At 46.3% G+C, this 22,640-nt stretch overlaps 4 protein-coding genes across 5 annotated transcripts; 2 read left to right on the top strand and 2 right to left on the bottom strand.

The window, feature by feature from the left end:
• The first annotated feature begins 345 nt into the window (after positions 1-345).
• On the top strand, positions 346-3,863 carry rgp1 (GP1 homolog, RAB6A GEF complex partner 1). Its single transcript, XM_062383859.1, has 9 exons — positions 346-675; positions 829-944; positions 1,169-1,302; positions 1,501-1,584; positions 1,754-1,903; positions 2,237-2,383; positions 2,484-2,611; positions 2,705-2,882; positions 3,136-3,863. The coding sequence occupies exons 2-9, from the start codon at positions 829-831 to the stop codon at positions 3,357-3,359; spliced, it is 1,161 nt and encodes a 386-aa protein (XP_062239843.1). The 5' UTR covers positions 346-675; the 3' UTR covers positions 3,360-3,863.
• A 70-nt stretch (positions 3,864-3,933) lies between these two features.
• Positions 3,934-5,590, bottom strand: msmp1 (microseminoprotein, prostate associated 1). Its single transcript, XM_062383856.1, has 3 exons — positions 5,381-5,590; positions 5,199-5,307; positions 3,934-4,633 (listed from the first exon to the last, which is right to left on the bottom strand). The coding sequence occupies exons 1-3, from the start codon at positions 5,487-5,489 to the stop codon at positions 4,462-4,464; spliced, it is 390 nt and encodes a 129-aa protein (XP_062239840.1). The 5' UTR covers positions 5,490-5,590; the 3' UTR covers positions 3,934-4,461.
• Positions 5,591-8,376: 2,786 nt separating this feature from the next.
• pik3c3 (phosphatidylinositol 3-kinase, catalytic subunit type 3) lies at positions 8,377-16,980 on the top strand. 2 transcript variants are annotated; one of them, XM_062384271.1, is made up of 26 exons: positions 8,377-8,744; positions 9,587-9,775; positions 10,083-10,226; positions 10,351-10,480; positions 10,702-10,728; positions 11,566-11,652; positions 11,756-11,851; positions 11,939-12,010; positions 12,105-12,209; positions 12,648-12,740; positions 12,827-13,012; positions 13,224-13,354; positions 13,689-13,770; positions 13,989-14,056; positions 14,168-14,273; positions 14,365-14,481; positions 14,627-14,758; positions 14,887-15,015; positions 15,104-15,173; positions 15,260-15,324; positions 15,428-15,512; positions 15,611-15,685; positions 15,770-15,938; positions 16,127-16,217; positions 16,386-16,511; positions 16,689-16,980. In XM_062384271.1, the coding sequence occupies exons 1-26, from the start codon at positions 8,680-8,682 to the stop codon at positions 16,701-16,703; spliced, it is 2,655 nt and encodes an 884-aa protein (XP_062240255.1). In that variant the 5' UTR covers positions 8,377-8,679; the 3' UTR covers positions 16,704-16,980. The 2 variants fall into 2 exon arrangements, with proteins under 2 accessions (XP_062240255.1, XP_062240256.1); XM_062384272.1 differs by lacking the exon at positions 10,702-10,728.
• A 608-nt stretch (positions 16,981-17,588) lies between these two features.
• On the bottom strand, positions 17,589-22,463 carry si:dkeyp-75h12.7 (uncharacterized). The gene is made up of 7 exons (XM_062384186.1): positions 22,291-22,463; positions 21,982-22,102; positions 20,813-20,982; positions 20,433-20,611; positions 20,111-20,273; positions 19,715-19,836; positions 17,589-19,629 (listed from the first exon to the last, which is right to left on the bottom strand). The coding sequence occupies exons 1-7, from the start codon at positions 22,367-22,369 to the stop codon at positions 19,330-19,332; spliced, it is 1,134 nt and encodes a 377-aa protein (XP_062240170.1). The 5' UTR covers positions 22,370-22,463; the 3' UTR covers positions 17,589-19,329.
• Positions 22,464-22,640: the final 177 nt, after the last annotated feature.

Raw genomic sequence — 22,640 nt, 5'->3', positions numbered from 1 at the left:
TTGCCTGACAGACAAGACCCAGGGGCGTATTATCCCACTTTCCACAGAGGCTGTACCACTTTGCGTAGCGAGGAGGGGTTTTCTTCATGTCGACTTTGTTTTAATTTCCCTTTGTCGCTGCATTTTATGAACATAAAGTTAATAAACGTGTATTTAAGCTGTTTCTCTGAAGTGTCTCGTGTTTGTGAGAGACACACGAAGATTGTGTGTCTGTGTTGATTTCACGCCTCCCGGGTCGTCACCATAGCAACGTGTAACCCTTCGTTCTCTCGTGCCACGTGACGCATTTTAATGGCCGACGAATAACTTTACCGGAGTTTTCCTGTTATTGTTTTAGTCTTGACAAATGACAAATTCAACTTTAGATTTCCCTCGGACTTTAGGTTGAAACTTGATATTGAAGTTGACGGATACTTGTTGATATAAATATTTATATTTGTTCCGGTTTGTTTGTCCCTTGGTTGGTTCTTGGTCGCACGTCACCGGATATAGAATTCCTCCACTCAGACCGTCTTGTTTACTGTAGCCGGGCTCGGGGCTAACTCCATCAAATATGGTCAAATTCATGAGAAACACAGTTTGATATCGAGCTGTTTCCCTCAAGACGTTTATTTAAGTTCCCCCCGTGGAAGAAGAACACGTGACTGACTCGCTGCTGCGTCCCTCGAGGTCAAGGTAAGTGTTTCAATGATCCTGAGGAACGAGCTGTTAGCAAAACAAGTTCCCTGCAGCCATTTAGCATCTGGAATAAACACAAACACTTTGTTGTTGTTTTCAGGTCGCAGTTGTTTATTGTTGTATCTCTCTAACGAAGCCTTGTTGTTGCAGATGATCGAGGTGGTGGCCTCCATGGCCCGAGGTCCCGTGCTCCTGGCCGGGGAGCTCATGGAGTGTCTCATAACCTTCACCAACCCCATGTCGCACCTCTCCACCTCGGCCAGCAGGTAACACAGCAACCCCCTCCACCCCCCATGTCATGTATGTGTAGATCCCAGACACTTAAATATGAATCAGAGAGAAGACGAAGATCCTGTCGTCAGAATAGAGAGGATGAGGTGAAGAGGAGAGAGACGAGGAAGCGATATCTTTAAAATGTTGTGAAAACTGGAATAAACACACACACACACACAGAATATTGTGTAACTCTTGTTTTTCTATTGTGTCCCAGTGAGATGTTGGCGTGGGCCAGCGCTCAGATTCACTGTCAGTTCCATGCCAGTGAGAACCGGGTGGCTCTGCCGACCCCGGGCAACAAACAGGACGTCCAGGCCGAAAGCGACACGGTGCTCATTCCCAGTAGAGGTCAGTGGGAAGGAGTGAACATCACAGTTTGTTATATTTAATATTGATAGAAGTATATTTACATCAAGGGTTTGTTGTGTTTGACAGGTTGTCCTACAAACTAAAATACCCAAAGATTTTAATATTCTAGATTTTTTTTATTTTTGTTTCAATAGCATCATGTGGATTCTCTGCAGCGCTAATTCTTGTCTTCCACAGGAGAGCGAGGGCAGTGTGTGCTGGACACACCACCTAAGATACTGTTCTGTGACCTACGTCTGGACCCTGGGGAGAGCAAAACCTGTACGTTTCCCTTACATGAGTATTTGTGATGAAATATATGCCTGCTTGGTGCATGTTTCCCAGATTAATTAGAGTTGCATATTAAACATATATTTTTATTTGCCAAATTGTTAATGCAGCATTTACCAATAAACCCATGTTCTTGTGTTTGTGACCTGCTCCACCACAGATTCGTACAGTGAGGTCGTGCCCATAGACGGGCCTCCTAGTTTCCGGGGTCAGGCGGTGAAGTACGTCTACAAACTGACCATCGGCTGCCAGAGAGTCAACTCGCCCATCAAACTGCTGAGAGTACCCTTCCGAGTGCTGGTGCTGCAGGGTGAGATGACTCGGCTTCAAACGCTTGTGTTCTAGACGTGTCTGCCCTCAGTGATAATGAGGTGTGTCACTGAGATGTGAAACCACAAGATGATGGTGAAATGCTTACTTCTGCTTTACTGGAGCTGTTGGTGAAGATTAGAATGAGGAAAATTCCTGCAGCAACTAAACAAATGTTGTGTTTTTTTAGAAAGGTTTGTGTTGAGTGAAAAGAACCAGATTATTTTGTTATCACCATCTGGCGTCCGGGGAAATAAAGACTCCAGAGTGTCTTCCTGTGACTTCTGTCTGCGGTGCACATGTAATTGCTGACGTTTTCCTGTCTGATCTGAAGGCATGCCCGAGCCTCCGTTTCCCCAGGATGAGGAGGTCTCCCCTTCCAACCCGTTCCTGGAGGAAGAGGAAGCGAGCCGCAGGGATGCTCGTCCTCTGGAGAGAGCACTGGACATGCTCATGGTCACCACCTCCAGGCGATGCCCACGTGAGTCCGATTCTCAGCGGGTTTCAGATCATAGTGTCCACTTTTTCACCCTTTTAAATGTGGATTTCCACTTTGACCTGTTTGATTCTGTTTTCTTCAGACATGTTCAACATCACCAACATGCGAGGAAAAGTGGCAAAGTTCTGCATCTTCAAGATTGTTTACAGACTCGGGGAGGACATCGTCGGCACGTTCAACTTCTCAGAGGGGGACATCCCCTGCTTACAGGTGAGTGAAGGTCCTTGTGGTTGTACAGCGCTGCACACTTTGCACATTTAGATTGAATCATGATGTGAATTATGACTTCCTGTGTGTCTCCAGTATTCAGTGAGCCTCCAGAGTGAGGAGGAGATCCAGCAGCAGTACCAGCGGCGTCCTGGCCAGGCAGTCAGTGTGACCGGACACGGGCGACATATGGAGTCGTGCCTCCACACGGCCTCCAGCCACTTCTCCCTCCCTGTCCCCCTCAACGTCACCCCAGGGTTCAGCACAGACATAGGTCAGTCCCCAGTGGACACAAACACGACTGATGTGTAACGTCTCCAGTTATTTCCTTTGTTTTTATTTTATGATTCTAATGATGACATGTTCTGTCCAGTTAGTCTGGTCAGTGCGTCAGCTGACGAACAACAAAAAGGCTTCTATTGGTTCTATCAGTTGTCAGTTGCTCATCAAGATTCATTTTAACTCAAAAATACTCAGAATTAAGTCGAACATGAACTTGAGACCTGAACCCTTATCTCTCCATACAGTGTCTCTCCGCTGGCGCCTGCACTTTGAATTCGTCACGGCCCGGGAGCCTATGGAGCCACCCACCGTTTTGCAGAACCAATCAGAGGTCACAGTTTGGGCAGGGGCGGAGCACGTGGACGTAGACACCTTCAGCTGGGATCTGCCGATCAAAGTCCTGCCCACCAACCCAGCCTTGGCATCCTACATGTCCCAGTTCACAGGGACCAACAGGATTAATATCTAACGTGTCTCTGATGTGTCGACAGATGTTTTCATGGTCAACTGTGAGACACGGAGAGAAAGAACTACTTGTTGTTTGTTTGTTGTTGTTGTTATTTTCTCTCCAGATGTGCACATTTCTGGAACAGATTGTGTTTTTTGTTTCATTGTATATGCAGAGCCAGGGATGGAATGAATTTGTTTGCAGCCTTTAATTTGCCTTTTGTCTTGTGCATTTTACGATGCATCCTAATGTTAAAGACATTTATTCCTTTTTAGGAAAACTGACGCACATTAACTGTGTGAAGTGCAACTCTCTCTGTGGTTGTTGTCTATATTTATTTCAGTTTTTCTTTTTATTGTCCTGCACACTTTATTTCTGATTTTATGAGAACTTTTTTCTTATCCAAGATATTTTTACAGTGTAACAGTTTTTCTTTTAGCTGAGGACGGGATCGAGGTGTGTGTATATATATATTTACGACAAGAGAAATTAAAAGTGTGATTAAAATTATGTTTAAAAGCTTCATCTCTTACTTCACAGAACTCAACTTCATTTCTCTTTATAAACAAGAACTTTATTTGTAGGTTAAATGAGTTACAGCAGAGAACAGGTCCACTTCAGCAGAGTTTGTATATATTAATGCATGTGTATAAACTGTGTTTATATTTACAAGAAGTAATTATTGGATTGATTAAAGATCCGACATTCGGCTTAAGGTGAAAATCCCTAAAAACAGATTTCTTTACAGACAATCTTTAGCACAAGTTCCCCACACTCTGTATCTAAAGACAGAAGTTAGGTCTGAAGCTTTGAGCCACTAATGGCAGAAAATGTACCTACTCTAATAACTAATGTAAATTATATACTGAAAAACATTTGATCTAAAGTAAACTTCAATCTTAATTTGTTCCTATGTTTCATAAATTTCTCTGCTGGAAAATGCTGCAGTTTCATTTAAATATACTTTCACAGACGAATGTCACATTTCTGACGATACAAACACTGGAACTTACACATGCGGTTAATGTTTTATATTTGTTCAGAAGTAGTTACTGGTATTTAACTGGGGTGAGTATTGGTTTTCACAGATCAGACAGATGGTTGACTGGGTTGGAGTGGCTCTCTACCCTTCGAGCTGCTGCTGCAGCTGAAGCGATCCGTGGCTCGGGTCGTTGAAGTCTCTGCCGGGGTGGCAGGGCAGCCGGGGGTCGGCCGCCTGCACCAGAGACAGTTTGCAGGTCACCGACTCCACACGCACCTGACACCACGCGGGGAAGTCCACCGGCCGATGCACCCTGGAGGTAAAGGAGGAGACTCTGTGGCTCTTTGTCGCTTTAAGACACTTTTAAAGCTTCGGAAACCTAAATCTTTCCTTGCTATCTTAACTTTATTGTTTATAATGACGACTGGAAACCCCTAGCACCATCTTACTCAGTTTATGTTGGTTCACCGTGCAGCTTTAGAAGAATCAACAACTGTGCTGGAACAGTCATTTTGAAGAAAACAGCCTGAACCAAATGAAAGGAATTGTTCCTGAGCCCTGAATACCAGTGGTGGAAAGTAACTAAGTACATTGATCTGAGCGCTAAGAGTCTGTTTCTCCTTTAATAATTAAGTAACCTCTGATGCTTCTATCTCTGTTCTTTAATTTGGCTAAAACAGAAATTGGAGGTGGTTGTCTTGCCACTTCTGCTTCACTAAAGGCCCTGAACACTTCTTCCTCCGCTGCCAGATCTCAATTCACTACAACCCAGAGTTTCCCTATGATGCATCAGTTAAGAGTCAGTCCTAAATTAATTCAGACTCTCTAAAGCCGCAGTGTTCTGCACAATCAACCACACAGGACGCTGGTTCACTCACGTCTCACAGCAGCCGACTCCAACCGGGTGCAGACAGGTGCACTGCATGCAAGCGTTGTCCATCCAGGTGTCACCCAGAGAGTATTGTCTTCCCTCAAACACACACAGAGCTGGACCAAACAGATGTGGTGTTAGGTCATTACTCAAATAGCCAATGAGATGTTTAAAGTGTAAGGGTCTCACCTCTTGAGTCGAAGTGGCACTCCATGGGCGCAGCAGAGCCTCCGCTGCTCCACAGGAGAATCCCCACAGCTGCCAGAGTCCAGTTCACCCTTGACATCTCCATCTTCATCTGGTCCTGTTTGCCTCTGGTTCTTCTTCATCCGTTTGCACCCTCATTTATACATCCTGAGTGCATCCACCGCGGCGTGGAGGCGTGGTTTCTTCTCCCAGTCCTGGCTTGGGAAGGCGTCAGGGGTGCCATCCACTGGGAGCGAGGAGGTGGTGGCGGTTTGCGTGGAGCAGTCTTGGCACCGTCTGAGCTCTCCAGAGATCAGCTCGCTGCGCTTCAGCAGGCATGAACCTCCAAAGTGATAGAAAGAATGACACATCGCTGCTGTGACTAAGAGAGGGAAGGGTAAGAGAGAGGTGAGATGGAGGGCAAGGAGACAGAGAGAGAGAGAGGTGACGTCCAGGGAGAGGAGGAGGAAGAGGAGGAGTAGGAAGAAGGGTGAAATTATCAAACATGATTCATCACCATTCAACCTTTACTGGCGTTTTATAGAGCAGGTCGACGTCCAGAAACTGAACATGAGACTCATTCACATGTAAAACACTGATATAAATTTTAATAAAGAAAAACAAATCTTTAAATGTAAATCCACCGCAGGGAGCTTTGATCTCCTTCACCCTGTGTCTGACTGCACAGTAGTAACAAGAGGCCCTCACTGGTCCGGATGCACAGAGCTGGATAAATGGAGACAGATGCTTCCATACAGGGAGCCACTGATTGCTCTGACGTTTATGAAAATAGTATGAATCATGAGCTTTGGGCTTTGCGTCACGAATGAACACCTATGGAAGATGTCTTCATCGAGCACGCACACCAACGCCATCGTCAAAACACAGAGGGAGGAATTATCTCCTGGAAACATTTGGTTCATATCGCTCGGAGAGTTTGAGAAAGTCGACGAACGTCAAGGAAAACTGAAGCCCAACACCTCGCTCTGAGTCTGTGGGTTTTTCCTTTGTCATAAAACCCACTTTTGTTCTTTTTCGGTTGACCTTTCATTCTGCCTTTGTTTCAGATCGGGAATACATTGAAGGAGAAACCTCATTCACAACATATGTTAACATTCCAAGACCCCAAGAAAATATGAATAAGAAATAGTCAAATTGGCCAAATAGCAAAAACAAGAGCAAAAGTAAAAGGAGAAAAACTCTCATCACCTGTTTCTTAAAGCAAAAAGTAATGTATTCAATTAATTATTTTGTCCAACTTACATCCCTGAAACTAAGAAGTATTAAATTTGCAATGATCTTCACAGTTTACCAGGGAAGAGGGTATGTTTGATATTTTTGCCAGGAACATTGACTTGAAATGAAAAATCAATATTCAAAATAGCCACCTCCACCTGTTTCAACCTTGTTCATTTGTTTGATGAATTCTTTCTTCCTTTGTTTGTCAGCAGGATTACACAAAAACCACCTGATGTATTCCCACCAACCTTGGTGAAAGGATGGAAGATGGGTAAATAAAGTACATTTTGGGGCATCTACATTCGTATTTTATTTGTATATATATAAATCCTGGATATCAGTTGGTTCTCAGCCCAAAAAACTGTATGATCTGTTTAAATTCTAATATGTTCTGCAGGAGTGAATATTTCTGTAAATCTCTGTCAGCCCTTGTAGTTTCACCCCTGAAAAAACTTTGACCTGACGATGCAGCGCCATCTTCCTCCCCGGGTCAAACAAACATTATCTCATCTTCTTCCATTTGTTTACTATCTGCTGAGCGACAAGTGCGATCATTGGAAAAATCCTCCCAAAGTTCTCATAGGAGGCCCCCGGGGCAACATAACGGAGGCTTTTACGTGCCTTCTCTCTGGTACCCCACAGTAGTCGGAGAGTGTTGATAGGTCCTCCTCATCGGGGGGGGGGGGGGGGGGGGGGGGTCTTTGTCTCTCAGTTCTATGACTCACACTTGCCTCTCTCAGGCTCTGCTCATTTTTTCTGTCATTAATATGAACATACAGTTAATTATATTATAACGGCCCTGATGGAAAAGTTTGGACATTTCAGAAGTCTGTTTCCTTAGTCATTTATAATTATTATAATTTGTTTAAGGTGCTATTTCTACTGTTCTAAGTTCAGGAATGTAACTCTTTGAAGCCTCTGTGTCGACTATAATAACGTGAGGATGAGTTCACTGTCCGATTTTTCAGCTCGTTGTCGTCACCAGCGACGAGAGGGAGGATCTCATCAAAACATAAGATGAGGATTTTCCGGTCACACGCCTGTTTCCCCTTCACGGACGTGCACTTAATTGGTGACAAGCGCATTTTAATTGGGCAGAACTTTCTGTTAAAATTTTACAAGGCTGTCGTCATGAAATCATTAAACTTAGAGAGTGGAATCTTTGATAAGACGACTGTGTTTCACTGCTTATGTCACACTGACAATCAGTCACGTAGACAGACTGCTGACAAAGTAACATGAACGGCTTAAATACACATCATGAATGTCTGTTTATATATTAAATACTTCAGTCACTTCAAAATATTCTCTTTAATTCTAAAGGTAAAACAGGTACTGTATCATTCTGTCACAAAATAACGTGAAATCATAAATGATGGTCACATTTGAAACTTGGTGTCATTTACACCAAGTTTTTTGCGTATCGTGTCGAATTTGAAAATTGGGGGTTACTGACACAATAGGAGCAGTATGGAGGCATTATATGTTTTTTATTTTATGTTTTTTAGTTTGAAAACTTTTACTTTAAATGTATTGCTTTTGGCTTCAACCAAGTTTGCCCCTGAAACTCCAAAAGTAGTTAAAAAGTGAATTCTCCCTTCAGAAATAAGTTGGGTGTACTGTTCCTTTAAGAAGCGGGCCGGAAACCCCGCCCATTCTCGACTTCCCACTTCTTCCTGCACGAGGCCCGACCAATCGATCCCCGATCCGACCGCGGCCGGTGAACCCATCGGCGCTCCGCTGCATCCGGGTTCGATGACTTCCCCCTGGCTGTGGATGTCAGTAGTCTGCGGTGTTGTTGTGTCTCTCGGTGAAAACACCACATCATGCCCGAGGAGCCCCGCGTCCGAACCCCGACTTCACCGTGAGCACAGCGGCTCCATCCGCCGGTGGGGACCCAAGCAAGCGCCGGTACCGACTGAGACGGAGTCCCGCGCGTGCGTGAACCGGGTTCAGCCCGACTTTGAGTGCGCTGATCCGGGGCCTTGTCTCTGATCAACCGGGGGGGGGGGGTTGATGGTGGAGCTCGCAGGGCTCTGGTTCCAGTGTTTCCCGGTGGGAAGATGGACACTGATAAATTCAACTATGTTTACAGCTGCGACCTGGACATCAACGTTCAGCTCAAGATGTGAGTTCTCCCGTCGCGGGACCTGACTGCACACCGACAATCTGGGGACACTACTTCCCTTGTGGGGGGACAAAAGCTCACTTAAGTCCCCTGATCATTAGGTTTAAGGTTTAACAGTTGGTTTAATGTTACAGGGACATGACTGTAGCTCAGTGGACTTTCCTCTTGATGATATAGTCTCTTATAGACTCTATTACGTTAGTTGTTGTGGCTTCTAGAGCTAGCTAACTAAGTTATAGCTAAAAGTGCTACTGTCTGTACAAAGCGGTTTTAAATCTTTTTGACAAGGTAGGGCCAATTTTATTTAGAACACACACTTCATACACAGAGACTCAAAACATCACACAGGCAAGATAATGAAGAAAACACAGGACAAATCAATAAACAGAAAAACAATTTTTTTAAACAAACCTACATGAGTGTAAATCTAACCTTTTATATTCCAGTATCTTGTGAGTTGGAATACATTTCCACTAACTAGAAATAAATACATTTCAGCTAATTGTATCCGTCTAACTGAAGTCACATGACTGAACCAGTAAGCAGGATGTTTACTCCACCGTGACCCAGTCAACAGGAGGAGTTTCCAAGCTCCCTTAAAGAGAATCATGTGTGTAGCTTGTGAGTCTTGTTATCGCACAACAATCTACCAACTTCTCTGAAATGGTCGTGAATATCTGAGTGGGACCATGAATAAGTCTCAAATCACTTGATTTAGTTTTGAGAGGTTGAGGCGTGTCCGTCTTCACGACATCAACAAACAGCCTCTTTGTTTTTCCCTGACTTATCTCCCCATCTTCTCTCTCCTCTTCCTCCTCCTCCCCCTCCTCCTCCTCCTCCAGAGGCAGTTTAGAAGGAAAGCGAGAGCAGAAGAGCTACAAGGCGCTGCTGGAGGACCCCATGCTCCGGTTCTCCGGCCTCTACCAGGAGAACTGCTCGGACCTCTACGTCACATGTCAGGTGTTCGCCGAAGGAAAACCACTCGCCTTGCCCGTTCGCACCTCGTACAAAGCGTTCAGCACACGTTGGAAGTGAGTCCAGTGGTTTCTCCTCAGATCGCAGATACATAAACATGTCCAAAGATAACATGTTCATTTATCCACATTTATCTATTCTCAGCCTTTTTGTCAGTTACATCCTTTTCTTAATTTAGAAGCATGAAAGCTGTAAAGATCTTTTTTTTTACTTTGCAGCATCATGGATTCTTAATGCCTCTCTTAGTGCTGTCATTGAAATGAACCCATTATTTAAAAAACCCAATCAGCATATCAATATACTTTTCTCACATTTCCTCTTGTCTTTTATTCTCTCCGTTCCCTCTCCTCTTGTGCTGCGCAGCTGGAACGAGTGGCTGCGGCTGCCAGTCAAATATCCAGATCTTCCCCAAAGTGCCCAGGTGGCTCTCACAGTGTGGGACATCTATGGCCCTGGCAGAGCTGTGCCTGTGGGAGGCACCACTGTCACTCTGTTCGGCAAATATGGGTGAGTCGACTCTCGTGCCCATTTTTTTTCCCCAGCCCACAGCTGCAAAGTCTTTCATGCTGATTTGTGAAAAAACATTAGTATGTAACGTTGAAACACATCCTGCTGCTGCCCCCCCTTCTAGTATGTTCCGACAAGGGATGCACGACCTGAAGGTTTGGCCGGGCGTGGAGGGGGATGGAGGGGAGCCCACCACCACACCGGGACGCACCAGCAGCAGCCTGGCAGAGGACCAGATGGGTCGGCTCGCCAAGGTACAATGTGTGGATCAGAGAACAGGGCTACAAATGGGAGAGAGAGAGAGAAAGAGAGAGCGAGGACTGTAATAGTGCATGAGAGGACCGAGAATTTCTGAAAAGACGAGAAAAAGGAAAGAGATAAGAGAGGGGGGGGGACAAAATGAAAAAGTGTGTACGTTGGATGAAGAGAGAAACCCTCCGACGCAAAGCCCTGTCTAAACAATGATCTGTTCCAGGGCCCTGACCTGGAGGTGCTTGGTGATGTGAGTACAAGGGGAGGAGTTAGTGTTGGGCGATGCAGAATGTGTGTGTGTTTGAGTAGTGTACTGTACGTGTGTGAACAAGACCTCGGCCAAACTGTATTGGAGACTTGTCTTTTTCACTTGTATCACACAGTGTTTTGTGCATTCAGTAGAAATGCATACAAATACACTTTGACCCGGGTTCTGGTTTGAACACATTGTGTTCTTTGAAGCATCATACACACGTTTTCTGCTTTTGCCATTAGTTTTTTATAAAAGTGTTTGTGTATGGCTACATCCATACTAACCTTTTTTCAAAGTAAAACGATCTCTGTCGGCACAAATGTTTTGAATCCATATCAGTTTTAATCCCATTCCATACCAACAGGCCCCTGAAACAGACTCACTTGTTCCTCCATCTTTGTTATTAACACTTAGTGCAGTTGACTTCATGTATCTCAGGTCGATTCCAGGTTTTCATCCACGATCTTTTAAAGAGTGAGAACTAATTCTAACCTGCTGAGTTCTGGCCTCCTGCTCATGGCCAAGTGTGCGCTCACATCCCCGTCACCCACACTGACCGATGAGTGGATTGGCTACTGAGCGTGTGTGTGTGTGTGTGTGTGTGAGTGGAGACGCTGGATTGGCTGCTGGCACATGAGTCTGTGCATGATTGGTCAAGCTGTTTGCACACCAAACACCACGCTGTGACTAGAGCATCGACCTCTGTATATTTTACATTCTCTCATTTTTTTGTGTGTTTTTGAGTAAACTGCTCTGTCTTTCTCGTTTCCCTGCCCTCTTTCTTCTTCCCCTCTTTCCTATTCCCCTCTTTCTCCATCTCCTGTGTCCATCCAGCTGACGAAGGCCCATCGGCAGGGCCACATGGTGAAGGTGGACTGGCTGGACCGGCTCACCTTCAGAGAGATTGAGATGATCAACGAGGTTTGTTTTCATATGTCTATACAAAATGATATTGGAGGAATACGTGCATGTTTCATAACTATGTTGTCTTCTGGTTTTTAATTTTTGATGTGTGTCTCTGCAGAGTGAGAAACGCAGCTCTAACTTCATGTACCTCATGGTGGAGTTCCCTCGTGTCAAAACTAATGACAAGGAGTACAGCATCGTCTACTATGAGAAGGTATTTCAATATAATCCTAAGCATATCAAGCAGCTCATATTAGGTGGTAGCTTTGTGATTGATGTGTACTTGGCCCCCCCCCCTCAGGACGGAGACGACACGTCCCCCGTTCTCACCAGCTGCGACATCGTCAAAGTTCCTGACCCACAGATGGGCATGGTGAGAGAGAGGACGAGCACATTCTATGAAGACTGTGATGATGTTGGTGAAATAAACATGAATTCATTGTGTTTTCTTTACATTTTCCTTCCAGGAGAACCTGGTGGAGAGCAAGCACCACAAACTGGCTCGCAGCCTCCGCAGTGGGCCATCGGATCACGACCTGAAGCCCAACGCTGCCACACGGGACCAGCTCAACGTGAGGGGCTTCAGTTTTTAAAGGGGATATGGCACAAAATGGCTCCCAATACTACGTACAGATCTATAATCTTGAGGGGTAAAACATAAACTAGTGGACTCAGCCGAGCTCGAACCTCAAAGTTCACTTAATGAAATCCCTGGATCTGCACCAAATTATACAAACTCTTATTGTTTTTTGTGCAGGTAATGACAATGAATAAAATGGATATATAGGCCATTCTTAAGCTTCTTTTAAAGTGTCATGGGTCTTAAGTTCGGAGTCCCACCCTCTCAGACCCTGGATCAGACTTCCTCAGAGACCCGCTCTTGATGTGGGATTAGAGAAGCTCTGCTGCTTCAGTCACATGCTTCATAATATGTTAAAGAATTCCTTTCATGGCTGATTATCAGAACACACTGTCCAGATCTCACTCCTCCGGTCTGTTTGCCCCCCCAGATCATCGTGAGCTACCCTCCCACCAAGCAGCTGAGCTCTGAAGAACAGGACCTGGTGTGGAAGTTCAGATACTACCTCACCACTCAGGAGAAGGTGGGCGTGTCCATAGTTTATCTAAGTATCTCTCCGAACCTCACTTCCCCTTGTGACCCAATGAATTCCTCCCCCTCTTGCCTCAGGCGCTAACAAAGTTCCTCAAGTGCGTGAACTGGGATCTGCCCCAGGAGGCCAAGCAGGCTCTGGAGATGCTGGGGAAGTGGAGGCCCATGGACGTGGAGGACTCGCTGGAGCTGCTGTCGTCCCAGTTCTCCAACCCGACGGTCCGACGCTACGCGGTGGCGCGACTGGAACAGGCAGACGACGAGGTAGGCGTGCAGGGCCGAGCGAGGCCTGGAGGAATACGGGATGTAAATGTATGTGTGTGGGCGAATGTTGATGAAGGGTCCGTTTCACATATAAGTGTGTATCCGTCAGTTCTGACTTTTTAAACTATTCATACTTTAACTGAATAATACTTTGCATAGAAATTCCTGCTGTAGCTCCATCGCTATAATCAATCCTCTCTCTCTCTTCCAGGACCTGCTGATGTATCTGCTGCAGCTGGTTCAGGCGCTCAAATATGAAAACTTCAGTGATATTCAGGGAGGCCTGGAGCCAGGCAGCAAGAGAGACAGCCAGGGACTTTCAGATGACTCCGCTCTGGACAGGTCAGCACTTGGATCAGAAGTTGGAACAGCTTCCTCCGGCTGTGGATCATTAAGAAATAGTTTAAAAATGTAACCGAGCGGACTGAAGCTCTGGGATTTTGTTTTTCTTCCTCATTTTGTTTTCAACAGCCTGGGTCTAAATTTATCTCAGAATACTTTCACATGATTATTTTTCTTTTATAAAACCATTATGAAGTCATTGGTTATTGTGATTTTTACTGGAAGAGCTCTGGCCACAATCTTTTGCCGTCAGCTGGAGGCAGCGAAATTCAACTCCGCGACCACGTCGACCTGTTATTAATCTGTTTTGTTTTCATTCTCCCGTTTTGTGTAGTTCTCAGATTGTCTCCGGAACATCTGGATCCTTCACTGCTCCACAGAAAGGCAAAGAAGGAGCCGACAGCGAGAATACGGAGGTAAGGAGAGCTCAAAACAACAGTCCCATGAGAGAATTCACTGCTGATCAATATAAATCCACATGTGTCACACAGAGAAACTCACTTTAATGAAGCAGAATCTGATTCCCTGGGTCGTCCGAAACGCAGGAAATCAAACCGAGTCCCTCTGGTCTGAGTCCAGCTGTGGTCTGTCGTGATGAGTGTGTGTGAACTCAAACGTGTGTGTCTCTTTGCAGCAGGACCTGTGCACCTTCCTCATCTCCCGCGCCTGCAAGAACTCCACTCTCGCCAACTACTTGTACTGGTGAGACCCGCTCGGATTTTCCTTCTGACACTATTTCCCAGTTTCCTTTCCCGAATGAGTGTGTGTCTTAAGTTTGTGTGTGTCCGTCCAACAAACCGTGTCCTCCCTCAGGTACGTGATTGTGGAGTGCGAGGATCAGGACACGCAGCAGAGGGATCCCAGGACCCACGAGATGTACCTGAACGTCATGAGGAGGTTCAGTCAGGCTTTACTGAAGGTCAGATGTCTCTTCATCGCAGGAACATTTACCATCTTCATCCTCGTCTCTTTGCTCCACCGCTAATCCTCCCTCTTTCTCTCCGCTGCAGGGGGATAAGTGTGTGAGAGTGATGCGCTCGCTGTTGGCCGCGCAGCAGACGTTTGTCGACCGGCTGGTGCAGCTGATGAAGGCCGTGCAAAGGGAGAGCGGAAATCGCAAGAAGAAGGTAAGAACAGAATCGAACTCGGTAGAACGCCAACCTCCAACATGGTGCAACGAATCTGGAACACATTTATATTTAAACCCATTATCATCTGGCGTTGTCTTCAATGACGTCTCCCCCCTGTGTGTGTGTCTGTGTGTGTGTGTAGACAGAGCGGCTGCAGGCTCTGCTGGCCGACAACGAGAAGGTGAATCTTTCGGAGATCGAACCGATTCCTCTTCCTCTGGAGCCTGAAATCAAGATCAGGGGCATCGTCCCTGAGACAGCGACGCTCTTCAAGGTAAAAGACATTCACACAGTTCAACAGGGTTTTTATTTTTCAGTAAGATTCAGTTTCATCTTTGACTAAGATCAAATATCTGTGTGCCACGTTGTTGACGAGTCGTTGTTTCTGTGTTTGTGCGTCAGAGCGCTCTGATGCCGGCCAAGCTCATCTTCAAGGCCGAGGATGGAGCCATGTACCCGGTGATCTTCAAACACGGAGACGACCTGAGACAGGACCAGCTCATCCTGCAGATCATCTCCCTGATGGACAAGGTAAGAAATGACTCTAGGGATCTGTTTGGGTTTCAGATCCTGCAGCTTCTGTGCACCACAGTTATATCTGTTCAATTTCTGTCCTCAGCTTCTGAGAAAAGAGAATCTGGACCTGAAGTTGACTCCCTACAAAGTTTTGGCCACCAGCACCAAACACGGTAAAATCACATTTTAATCTGGTAAAATGTCAAAATCGAATTTAATGGCAGATTATTGAAGAAGAGAACATTTGCTCTGGTTCCAGGTTTCATGCAGTTTGTCCAGTCTGTCCCTGTCGCTGAAGTCCTGGCCACTGAAGGCAACATCCAGGTCAGCAGACACACACAACCCTCACACATAATCCCCATAATAATCTGCTGTGTGGAGGAGACGCACAAAAACAATCTGTCCTTTCAATCGTTGGTTTCCACAGAGCTTCTTCAGGAAACACGCACCGAGTGAGAAGGGGCCGTACGGCATCAGCTCCGAGGTGATGGACACCTACGTGAAGAGCTGTGGTGAGTGTGGTGTGTGTGTGTGTGTGTGTGTGTAGCGGCCGTGGGCTCAGTGTGTTTGTGTTTGTGTTGACGTGACTCCGCTCTCCGTGTCCTTCCAGCCGGCTACTGCGTCATCACCTACATCCTGGGAGTCGGGGACAGACATCTGGACAATCTGCTCCTGACGAAGACGGGTGAGCCACATGTCTTCCTTCACCTGGGGGTTTGAATCCCGCTCTCCCTGGAACAGTACTGAACATTATTCTCTCCCTCTGCAGGGAAACTCTTCCACATCGATTTCGGCTACATCCTGGGCCGCGACCCCAAGCCGCTGCCCCCCCCCATGAAGCTGAGCAAGGAGATGGTGGAGGGGATGGGGGGCATGCAGAGCGAGCAGTACCAGGAGTTCAGGAAGCAGTGCTACACCGCCTTCCTGCACCTCAGGAGGTGGGGGTTCACACACACACACACACACACACACACACACACACACACACAGTTCTAATGTCCATCCGTTCCTGTCATAAATGTTTCAAAGTAAAAGTTTCTGTTTTCCTTTTTTCAAGGAAGATAGAATAATATGTATAACATGTATTTAACCACAGAGATAATCCCTCTTCCTTCCTTTTCTTCAGATACTCCAACCTGATCCTGAATCTGTTCTCCCTCATGGTGGACGCCAATATTCCCGACATTGCGCTGGAGCCTGACAAGACTGTTAGGAAGGTACGTCACACTAAACTGAACAGGGACAGGTGGGGGGGACACTGGGATGGCTCATGATATTAGGAGGTTTCATAGGACACATGCTGGAGTTTCATGTGGTTTCTGAGGTCTTACCATCCAGTAACAGAATCAGTGAGGAACCATGTCTTTTTGTTTTTCTGACTCCAGGTGCAGGACAAGTTCCGATTGGACCTGTCGGACGAGGAGGCGGTTCACTACATGCAGAGTCTGATCGATGAGAGTGTGGGAGCTTTGTTCGCTGCCGTGGTCGAGCAGATACACAAGTTTGCCCAGGTTGGTACACACAAGTAACCCCATTTAAAGAGATGGCGTAAGAAGAAGTAACTTTATAACATTTCAGAAATGTAATCGATCTCTTCTACATTTTAACAACTGGCAATTGAGCGTCTTTCCCCAGAATGCAGAGCGTCCTGACCAAACGTCTGTAACCTCTTTCCTGTGTCTCTTCAGTACTGGCGTAGATGAGCAGAGACTCCTGGGACGAGGACGACGTGGATCGAGTGTTTGCAGCTTCGGCACCGACACAACTGATGCTGTGTGAGAGAGAGAGAGAGAGAGAGAGAGAGAGAGAGAGTGAAGAAACTTAATGACACTGTTTTTAAAAAAGGCAGAGAGTGCACTGCCAACCTTTACTGCAAGTCGGCTGAACAAGGACATCTTTGTTTGCTCATGTATATATCGTGTATATTAATTATTGAATGATTGAAATGTACGGCCAAAAAATAAAAGACTGTTGATACAACCCCCCCCCGTTCTGCTGGTGAGTTTGTTTCTCGAGACGCGTGTGTGTGTTTTCATGGTCGAAGCCCAGAGAAAGTGCTGCCACGCTGCGTTTATGGAGCGAGACACGGTTTCTTAATTGAGCGTCACTCACCATCTGCGGCCGGTCACAGTGTCGACGCTGGGGGCCGAAACCGAGCCGGACCCCCAGGGGGCGAGGGTGAGTCAGAGCCAGTGACTAAGCATTTCCTGCTAGACCCAGAAAGACGGGACACACGTGGTTTACGTGTCATTTAAGAACAAGATGTACGTCTCCTCTCGTCACATAAACACAGCAGCTCATCTGACTGAAGTTAAGTATGAAAATAATAAACTTGTGCATTTACATCCAGTAGAACCAAGTCACCTGGAAAACGGGTTGTTCAAAGTTCTTAAATATAAAATGTAGCTTATGGTGAAAAAACTAAATGGGCAATTCACCTAGAACCAGTAATTGCAGTTAAATATTTACTAATTATACATAAATATTGTTTAATATCAAAATGCTGTTATCGAAAAGGTTCAGTCAAAACACACAGATCATGATGCAGGATGTTTATTATGTATTAATACACCACACTGAAAAAACTACAGTAGCCGATAATATAGCAGAAATGCAGTTTTAAAGTTTCTCACAAATTAGTGTTAGTAAATAGATTCACGACAATGTTAAACAAACTTAAATGACTGAGCTTGTAAACCTTTATTTTATAAAGATAATGGTTCTTATGGTGGTGGTTTAATAACCTTGGTGGACTGAAATAATTTTGTTGTGTCGATAATTCATCTTATAGTTATTTAATCAATTTATACTTCTATCTTTGTGGGGACTCTCATTGGTGTCAAGTGTTAACCCTAAAACAGCCTTTGGTAAAAGTGAGGATCAGTAAAGGTCCTCACAGAGATATAAGTACGAGTGCACCCACAGACACACAATGAGCCAAATTAATCCTTATTTTCAGAAAAGCTTAAGTAAAGACCAGAACAGAACCAGTTGAGCAGCTTCCTGATGCCGGAGCCACCAGCAGATCTGTTAGTGTGTAGTCAGGTGTTCGATTCCCCACCCGGAGCCAAGTCCTCCCAGCTTCATCCATGAATCACCTCGTGTCAGCACCGTGTTTCGTAATGAAAGCCCCGGCACAGCTCTGGCCGACCCCCCAGGTCCATGTGGACTCTGGAGGAGGCCGACGACGGGGAAACAAACAACCCTGGACGGCCAAACCGCCGGTGCCGCGGAAAGAATGAAGCATCAGCAGAAAACAGGAGGCGAGCAGCGAGAAGTCGAGATGTTCCCGGGCGTCATGCAGGACACAGGGCGAGGTGTCGGTCACGGGGGGGCAACTGTGAGTCAGAGACATTACAGAGGGGCAGAGAGCGGCATGTTGGCTGCAGGTCGGGGGGGGGGGTCAGGAGTTTTCTTAGTTCCTGTTTATGCAGATGATGGTTTGGACGAGCCTGTTGAGTGACACTGGAGCTCGGCACCAGACGCAGAGCGGGAAGAACCGCAACCAGATTTAGACTTTTCACCGAATCCGCGGACGAGCACACGCAGAGATAAACATCTCGTTCTGGACCAGTCGGATAAACCATCTCCGCTCCACTGGCAGATCTCACTCACCAGTCGATTCCCTGACTCGTGCCGGAGCCAGAGAAATGTGCTCCCAGTTTGAAAAGTGGGAAAAACAGTTCGATCGAGAGGACGGGAACATGACGTCTGTGGTTAATGAGCTCGAGGAGAACGGGAGGTCAGAGGTCAGAGGAGGAACTGGAGTGGAATCGATGTCTTGAAGAGAAACTGGGAGAAATGTTCATGAAGCCCAACCTTTAATCTCTTCATATTGATTATTTTGTCCAACTCAAACTTTCCAAGGAGGTCATGCTTTAGCCCATGTTTGTTTGTTTGTTTGTTTGTGAGCAGGATTCTGCAGAAGCTACTGTATGAATAACATGAAACTTAGCGGAAGGATTTGACGAGTGCAAAGAAAGAGTTTATTAAAGTTTGGTGCAGATCAGGATCATCAACTGTAAAGATGGACGACACGGCAGCTCCGCGAACGTGAAGCCAAAGTATCTCAATCGCCACCTGGTGGCTGGTTGTCGTATAGCTTATAAACTCCGCCTCCTCCATGTTTGCAGATGAGACATGGACACGGTTCTCAAGTGCATCTTGAATTTAAGGGACAGTTGGACGTTGGCTCTCGACCATTCTGTCTCCAGCCAAAGCTCATTTAAGAAAATCATGTCGCCACATACTGACCAATACTTGTAAAACAATATAAATAACCTAATGTGTCATGTGAATAACAAGGTATTTGGACATGAAGACAGTGTCTCAGTCTGTTTGTATCAGTCTCATCTTGTCACATGTCTCCTCAGAGGACAGACACACAGGCGGGAGGCTGAGGCCAGAGTCCAGGCCTCGCTCCAGCTCCATCCCTCCGCTGTCCCAGTACACTGCCACACAGTCCCGCTGGAGAGGACTGCTGGACGAGGTGTGGTCCTGGCTGGAGGAGGGGAGGCTGGAGGACGTCTCCATGGACATGTGGTCTTCAGGGAACTCGATGTGGATGTCACAAGGGTCGACTGGGACCGGGGAGAGGGGGTCCAACGAGACGGGATCACAAGCAGGGGACTTGAGGAAAGAAAGAAGAGAAAGAGCTGTCAAGGAAAAGCAGATCGAGAGTTGTGAAAAGGGAAAGAGAGAACACATGTCATACTGGAGTCTTCGGTGGAGCTTCAGTCACTGCAGCTCGTCCTGGGTTCCTCAGAACCACGACAAGGAGCGGAGCGAGGAGCAGGGACGCCAGCAGGACGCCGAGACCCAGCACAGGCAGCGCCGCTGTGGCAGGAGAACACAAACAGTAGTGAACATGCTGAATCCACAGTGAGGCTGAAGAACGAGCCAACACACCAGCAGGAGATTAACTGCACCTTTGGACTCGGTTGTAAAACAGGGATTAAGGAACAAACAGAGACACGTTGGGTCAAAGGAAAGATCCCGAGTTCTGGACCAGGACCAGATTCCTTTTGTTTTACAGTGTTGTGACAGATCTGATAAATGTCAGGTCTTTAAACTTTTATATACACACGACATTCTCTCTTCCTCTTTACACCTGATATGGAGACGATCTGGACGCACTGAGGTCTGGACTTCGGAGACGACGCCATGGAGAAGGCCGGGAGGGAGAAGTTGGCCACGGCGCAGTAGTTCTGACCCGGAGACAAACCAGAGAACTCGACCAAGGTCACGACCTCCTGGGTCCAAACCGTACGAGTCTGAAGGTTAAAACCAAACCCGGACTCGTCAAAACCAGAACCACAGACTCAACAGATAACAAACATTTCCCTGACACAGATTTAAACAATTAGAAGTTTGTCAAATACATATATTTTTTATTTGTACATTTCCATCAGGACAATCAGGACTTGTTGGACCTGATATTCTGAGCGCTGGCGTTTGTTGAACACAGTCACCGTCGTCCGGGGGTCTGTCAGTTCGGAGATGGGGCAGCAGCTCTCCGGAGAGCACCTCCTGTTGGAAGCGCAGGGGAACCGCACCTCCACCAGCAGCCGCTCGTCTCTCTGAGAGACCGAGACCGAGGGACGACTGAATCCTGGGAGAGAGAGAGAGATACAGTTATTAACACTCCAACATGTGAATCAGTTGAACTGTTTCTGAAAGCAGCAGTTTCAAATCCTGTGCCACAGAGTCGGATGGTTTCCCTCAACCAGAGCAGCTGAGACTGGAAACTCTGAGTCACAGATTTCGAGACCATTGAATTCCAGTTGCTGTAGATCCTTAGATTATCACTGACTCAAGTCGCTGTAGCCGAACTCTCGTGGTTTGAGCCACGCGGTGGAGCCGGGGCCGAGGTGCACGCCGAGACGAATCACGTTGTAGAACTCAAAGTCTGAGAAGGCCCGGGACAGGTCACAGCTGCGGGACGAGAGCCGGACGCACCATGACACGTCCTGCCAGGGGCCCCTGCAACACGGAGCCCACAGTCAGAGACTCGCACAGAGAAGATCAGACAACAGCAACTAGAATAAGGTCAAATTAACTAATAAAATATGATAAAAGCAGATTTTAAGCTTTGATTTAAAGGAAGTAACTGAGTCGGTCAAAGGAATTTCCTCCAGAGCCGTGAAGCTCTCGTTTCAGAAGCTCTGCCCCCGTTAGTCCTGAGCCGATAAGACTCGATAAAGCTCACAGGCTTTGTTTAATGAATTCTTTCACTTATTCTCTTGCTCGTTCTTTTCAAGTTCACAGAAAACTCAAACCATCTATTAACCATCAAGTCACTTTACAACATTTATTGAACCTTCCTGTTCTCAGGTCAGATTTGATCAGAAATAAGGTTTGTGTCATCTACTGGCCATAAACCATTATACAAAAGTCAATGGCCACTACTTTCATTAAATTCTGTTTTATTCAGAGTTTAAAAGGTTTTGAATCAATATCCTGTCAAAGTTGTGACCTGTACTCGTCTGTGATAATCCATCAACATGTTCCTTTAATGAAAACTGTAGTCACATAATTAAACACTAAATTAGAATATGAAGCAAACACTGAACACACCAACATAAATAAGAACTACAAGTTTATTCAGTCAAAAGAGTTTCAAATAAGTTACGAAAAAGATGAAAGTTAAAATACATAAACTGTCTTTGAGGGAAGCAAAAAGTGTCTGTGTATAAATACAAATACTAAAATGTGAAGCTTGACTCACTCACACATGTCTCCAGGACTTGAGGTCACTACACTGATTTCCTGGAGACTCACTCTAACCTTAACTCAAAGGCTGAAGCAAGTCTTGACCTTTGTTAGGACTTGATTAACTTAAACCTTTAAACATGTCTGCACCTGAAAATGTAATCATTTACATCCTGGGGACTTGCTTTTCATCCCCATAAGGAAGACAAGTGTCCATAATGTGACTGTGGAAATGTGCCCCCCCACACACACACACAGAGTGAGCCTCACCCCTGTGTCTTGGTCTGGACGCTGTAGGTGGTGTTGGGACTGGCACGGGGACAGGTCCACCGCAGGAGGCAGCCTAAGTCCAGTGACTCCACTGCAGTGTAACAGACTAACCCGCTCGACCCTGGAGAGGTCGCACATAAAAGCCGTACACTTAAAAATAGCACACACACACTGATGCTCATTGACCCGTTAAGTCTGATTATCACAACTTTAACACGGATGATTGATCAGAGGGGACGACTTCGTGCAGCAGACACACAGGAGGAGGAACAAAAACATTACAACTGTCCCATCGTGTCTCACACTCACCGTTAACGAGGAGGACGACCACCACACACAACGCCACCGCCGACCTCCACCCCCCCGGGGCTACACCTGCTGTCTCCATGATGACTCGGTGACCCCGCGGATCAAGCGGGGGACACCGAGACGGCCTCAGCTCCGACCTGCAGCCGGACGGGAGGAGACGGACTTCAACACAAACACAGAGACAGAGAGGAGCAGGAGGAATTAGCTGCAGAGGAGGATGATGGGCTGGAGACGCCAGGAGGCTTAATTGGAGGCTGGTGACTTTGTAAGAGAGAGAAGAGGCTGTAAGCTACTTAACAGGAGAGCAGGAGAAAACAGAGGAGTGAGAGGAAGAGGAGAAAGTTACTCAG

Source organism: Platichthys flesus, chromosome 24 (assembly GCF_949316205.1).
Source record: "Platichthys flesus chromosome 24, fPlaFle2.1, whole genome shotgun sequence".
Classification (NCBI taxonomy): Eukaryota; Metazoa; Chordata; class Actinopteri; order Pleuronectiformes; family Pleuronectidae; genus Platichthys; species Platichthys flesus.
The sequence above is the reverse complement of the archived record's forward strand: the minus strand, read 5'-3'. Positions and strand labels throughout refer to the sequence as shown.

Coding starts and splice junctions, on each gene's coding strand:
- rgp1 (XM_062383859.1), top strand. CDS start 829: ATGATCGAGGTGGTGGCCTCCATGGCCCGAGGTCCCGTGCTCCTGGCC. Junction 1,585..1,753: donor CCCTGGGGAGAGCAAAACCT/GTACGTTTCCCT, acceptor GCTCCACCACAG/ATTCGTACAGTGAGGTCGTG. Junction 2,384..2,483: donor CACCTCCAGGCGATGCCCAC/GTGAGTCCGATT, acceptor TGTTTTCTTCAG/ACATGTTCAACATCACCAAC.
- msmp1 (XM_062383856.1), bottom strand. CDS start 5,489: ATGAAGATGGAGATGTCAAGGGTGAACTGGACTCTGGCAGCTGTGGGG. Junction 5,308..5,380: donor GTGCCACTTCGACTCAAGAG/GTGAGACCCTTA, acceptor TGTTTGGTCCAG/CTCTGTGTGTGTTTGAGGGA. Junction 4,634..5,198: donor GGAGTCGGCTGCTGTGAGAC/GTGAGTGAACCA, acceptor CTTTACCTCCAG/GGTGCATCGGCCGGTGGACT.
- pik3c3 (XM_062384271.1), top strand. CDS start 8,680: ATGGACACTGATAAATTCAACTATGTTTACAGCTGCGACCTGGACATC. Junction 8,745..9,586: donor ATCAACGTTCAGCTCAAGAT/GTGAGTTCTCCC, acceptor CTCCTCCTCCAG/AGGCAGTTTAGAAGGAAAGC. Junction 15,325..15,427: donor CCACTGAAGGCAACATCCAG/GTCAGCAGACAC, acceptor TGGTTTCCACAG/AGCTTCTTCAGGAAACACGC.
- si:dkeyp-75h12.7 (XM_062384186.1), bottom strand. CDS start 22,369: ATGGAGACAGCAGGTGTAGCCCCGGGGGGGTGGAGGTCGGCGGTGGCG. Junction 20,274..20,432: donor GCCAGCGCTCAGAATATCAG/GTCCAACAAGTC, acceptor TTTAACCTTCAG/ACTCGTACGGTTTGGACCCA. Junction 19,630..19,714: donor AAGCTCCACCGAAGACTCCA/GTATGACATGTG, acceptor TCTTTCCTCAAG/TCCCCTGCTTGTGATCCCGT.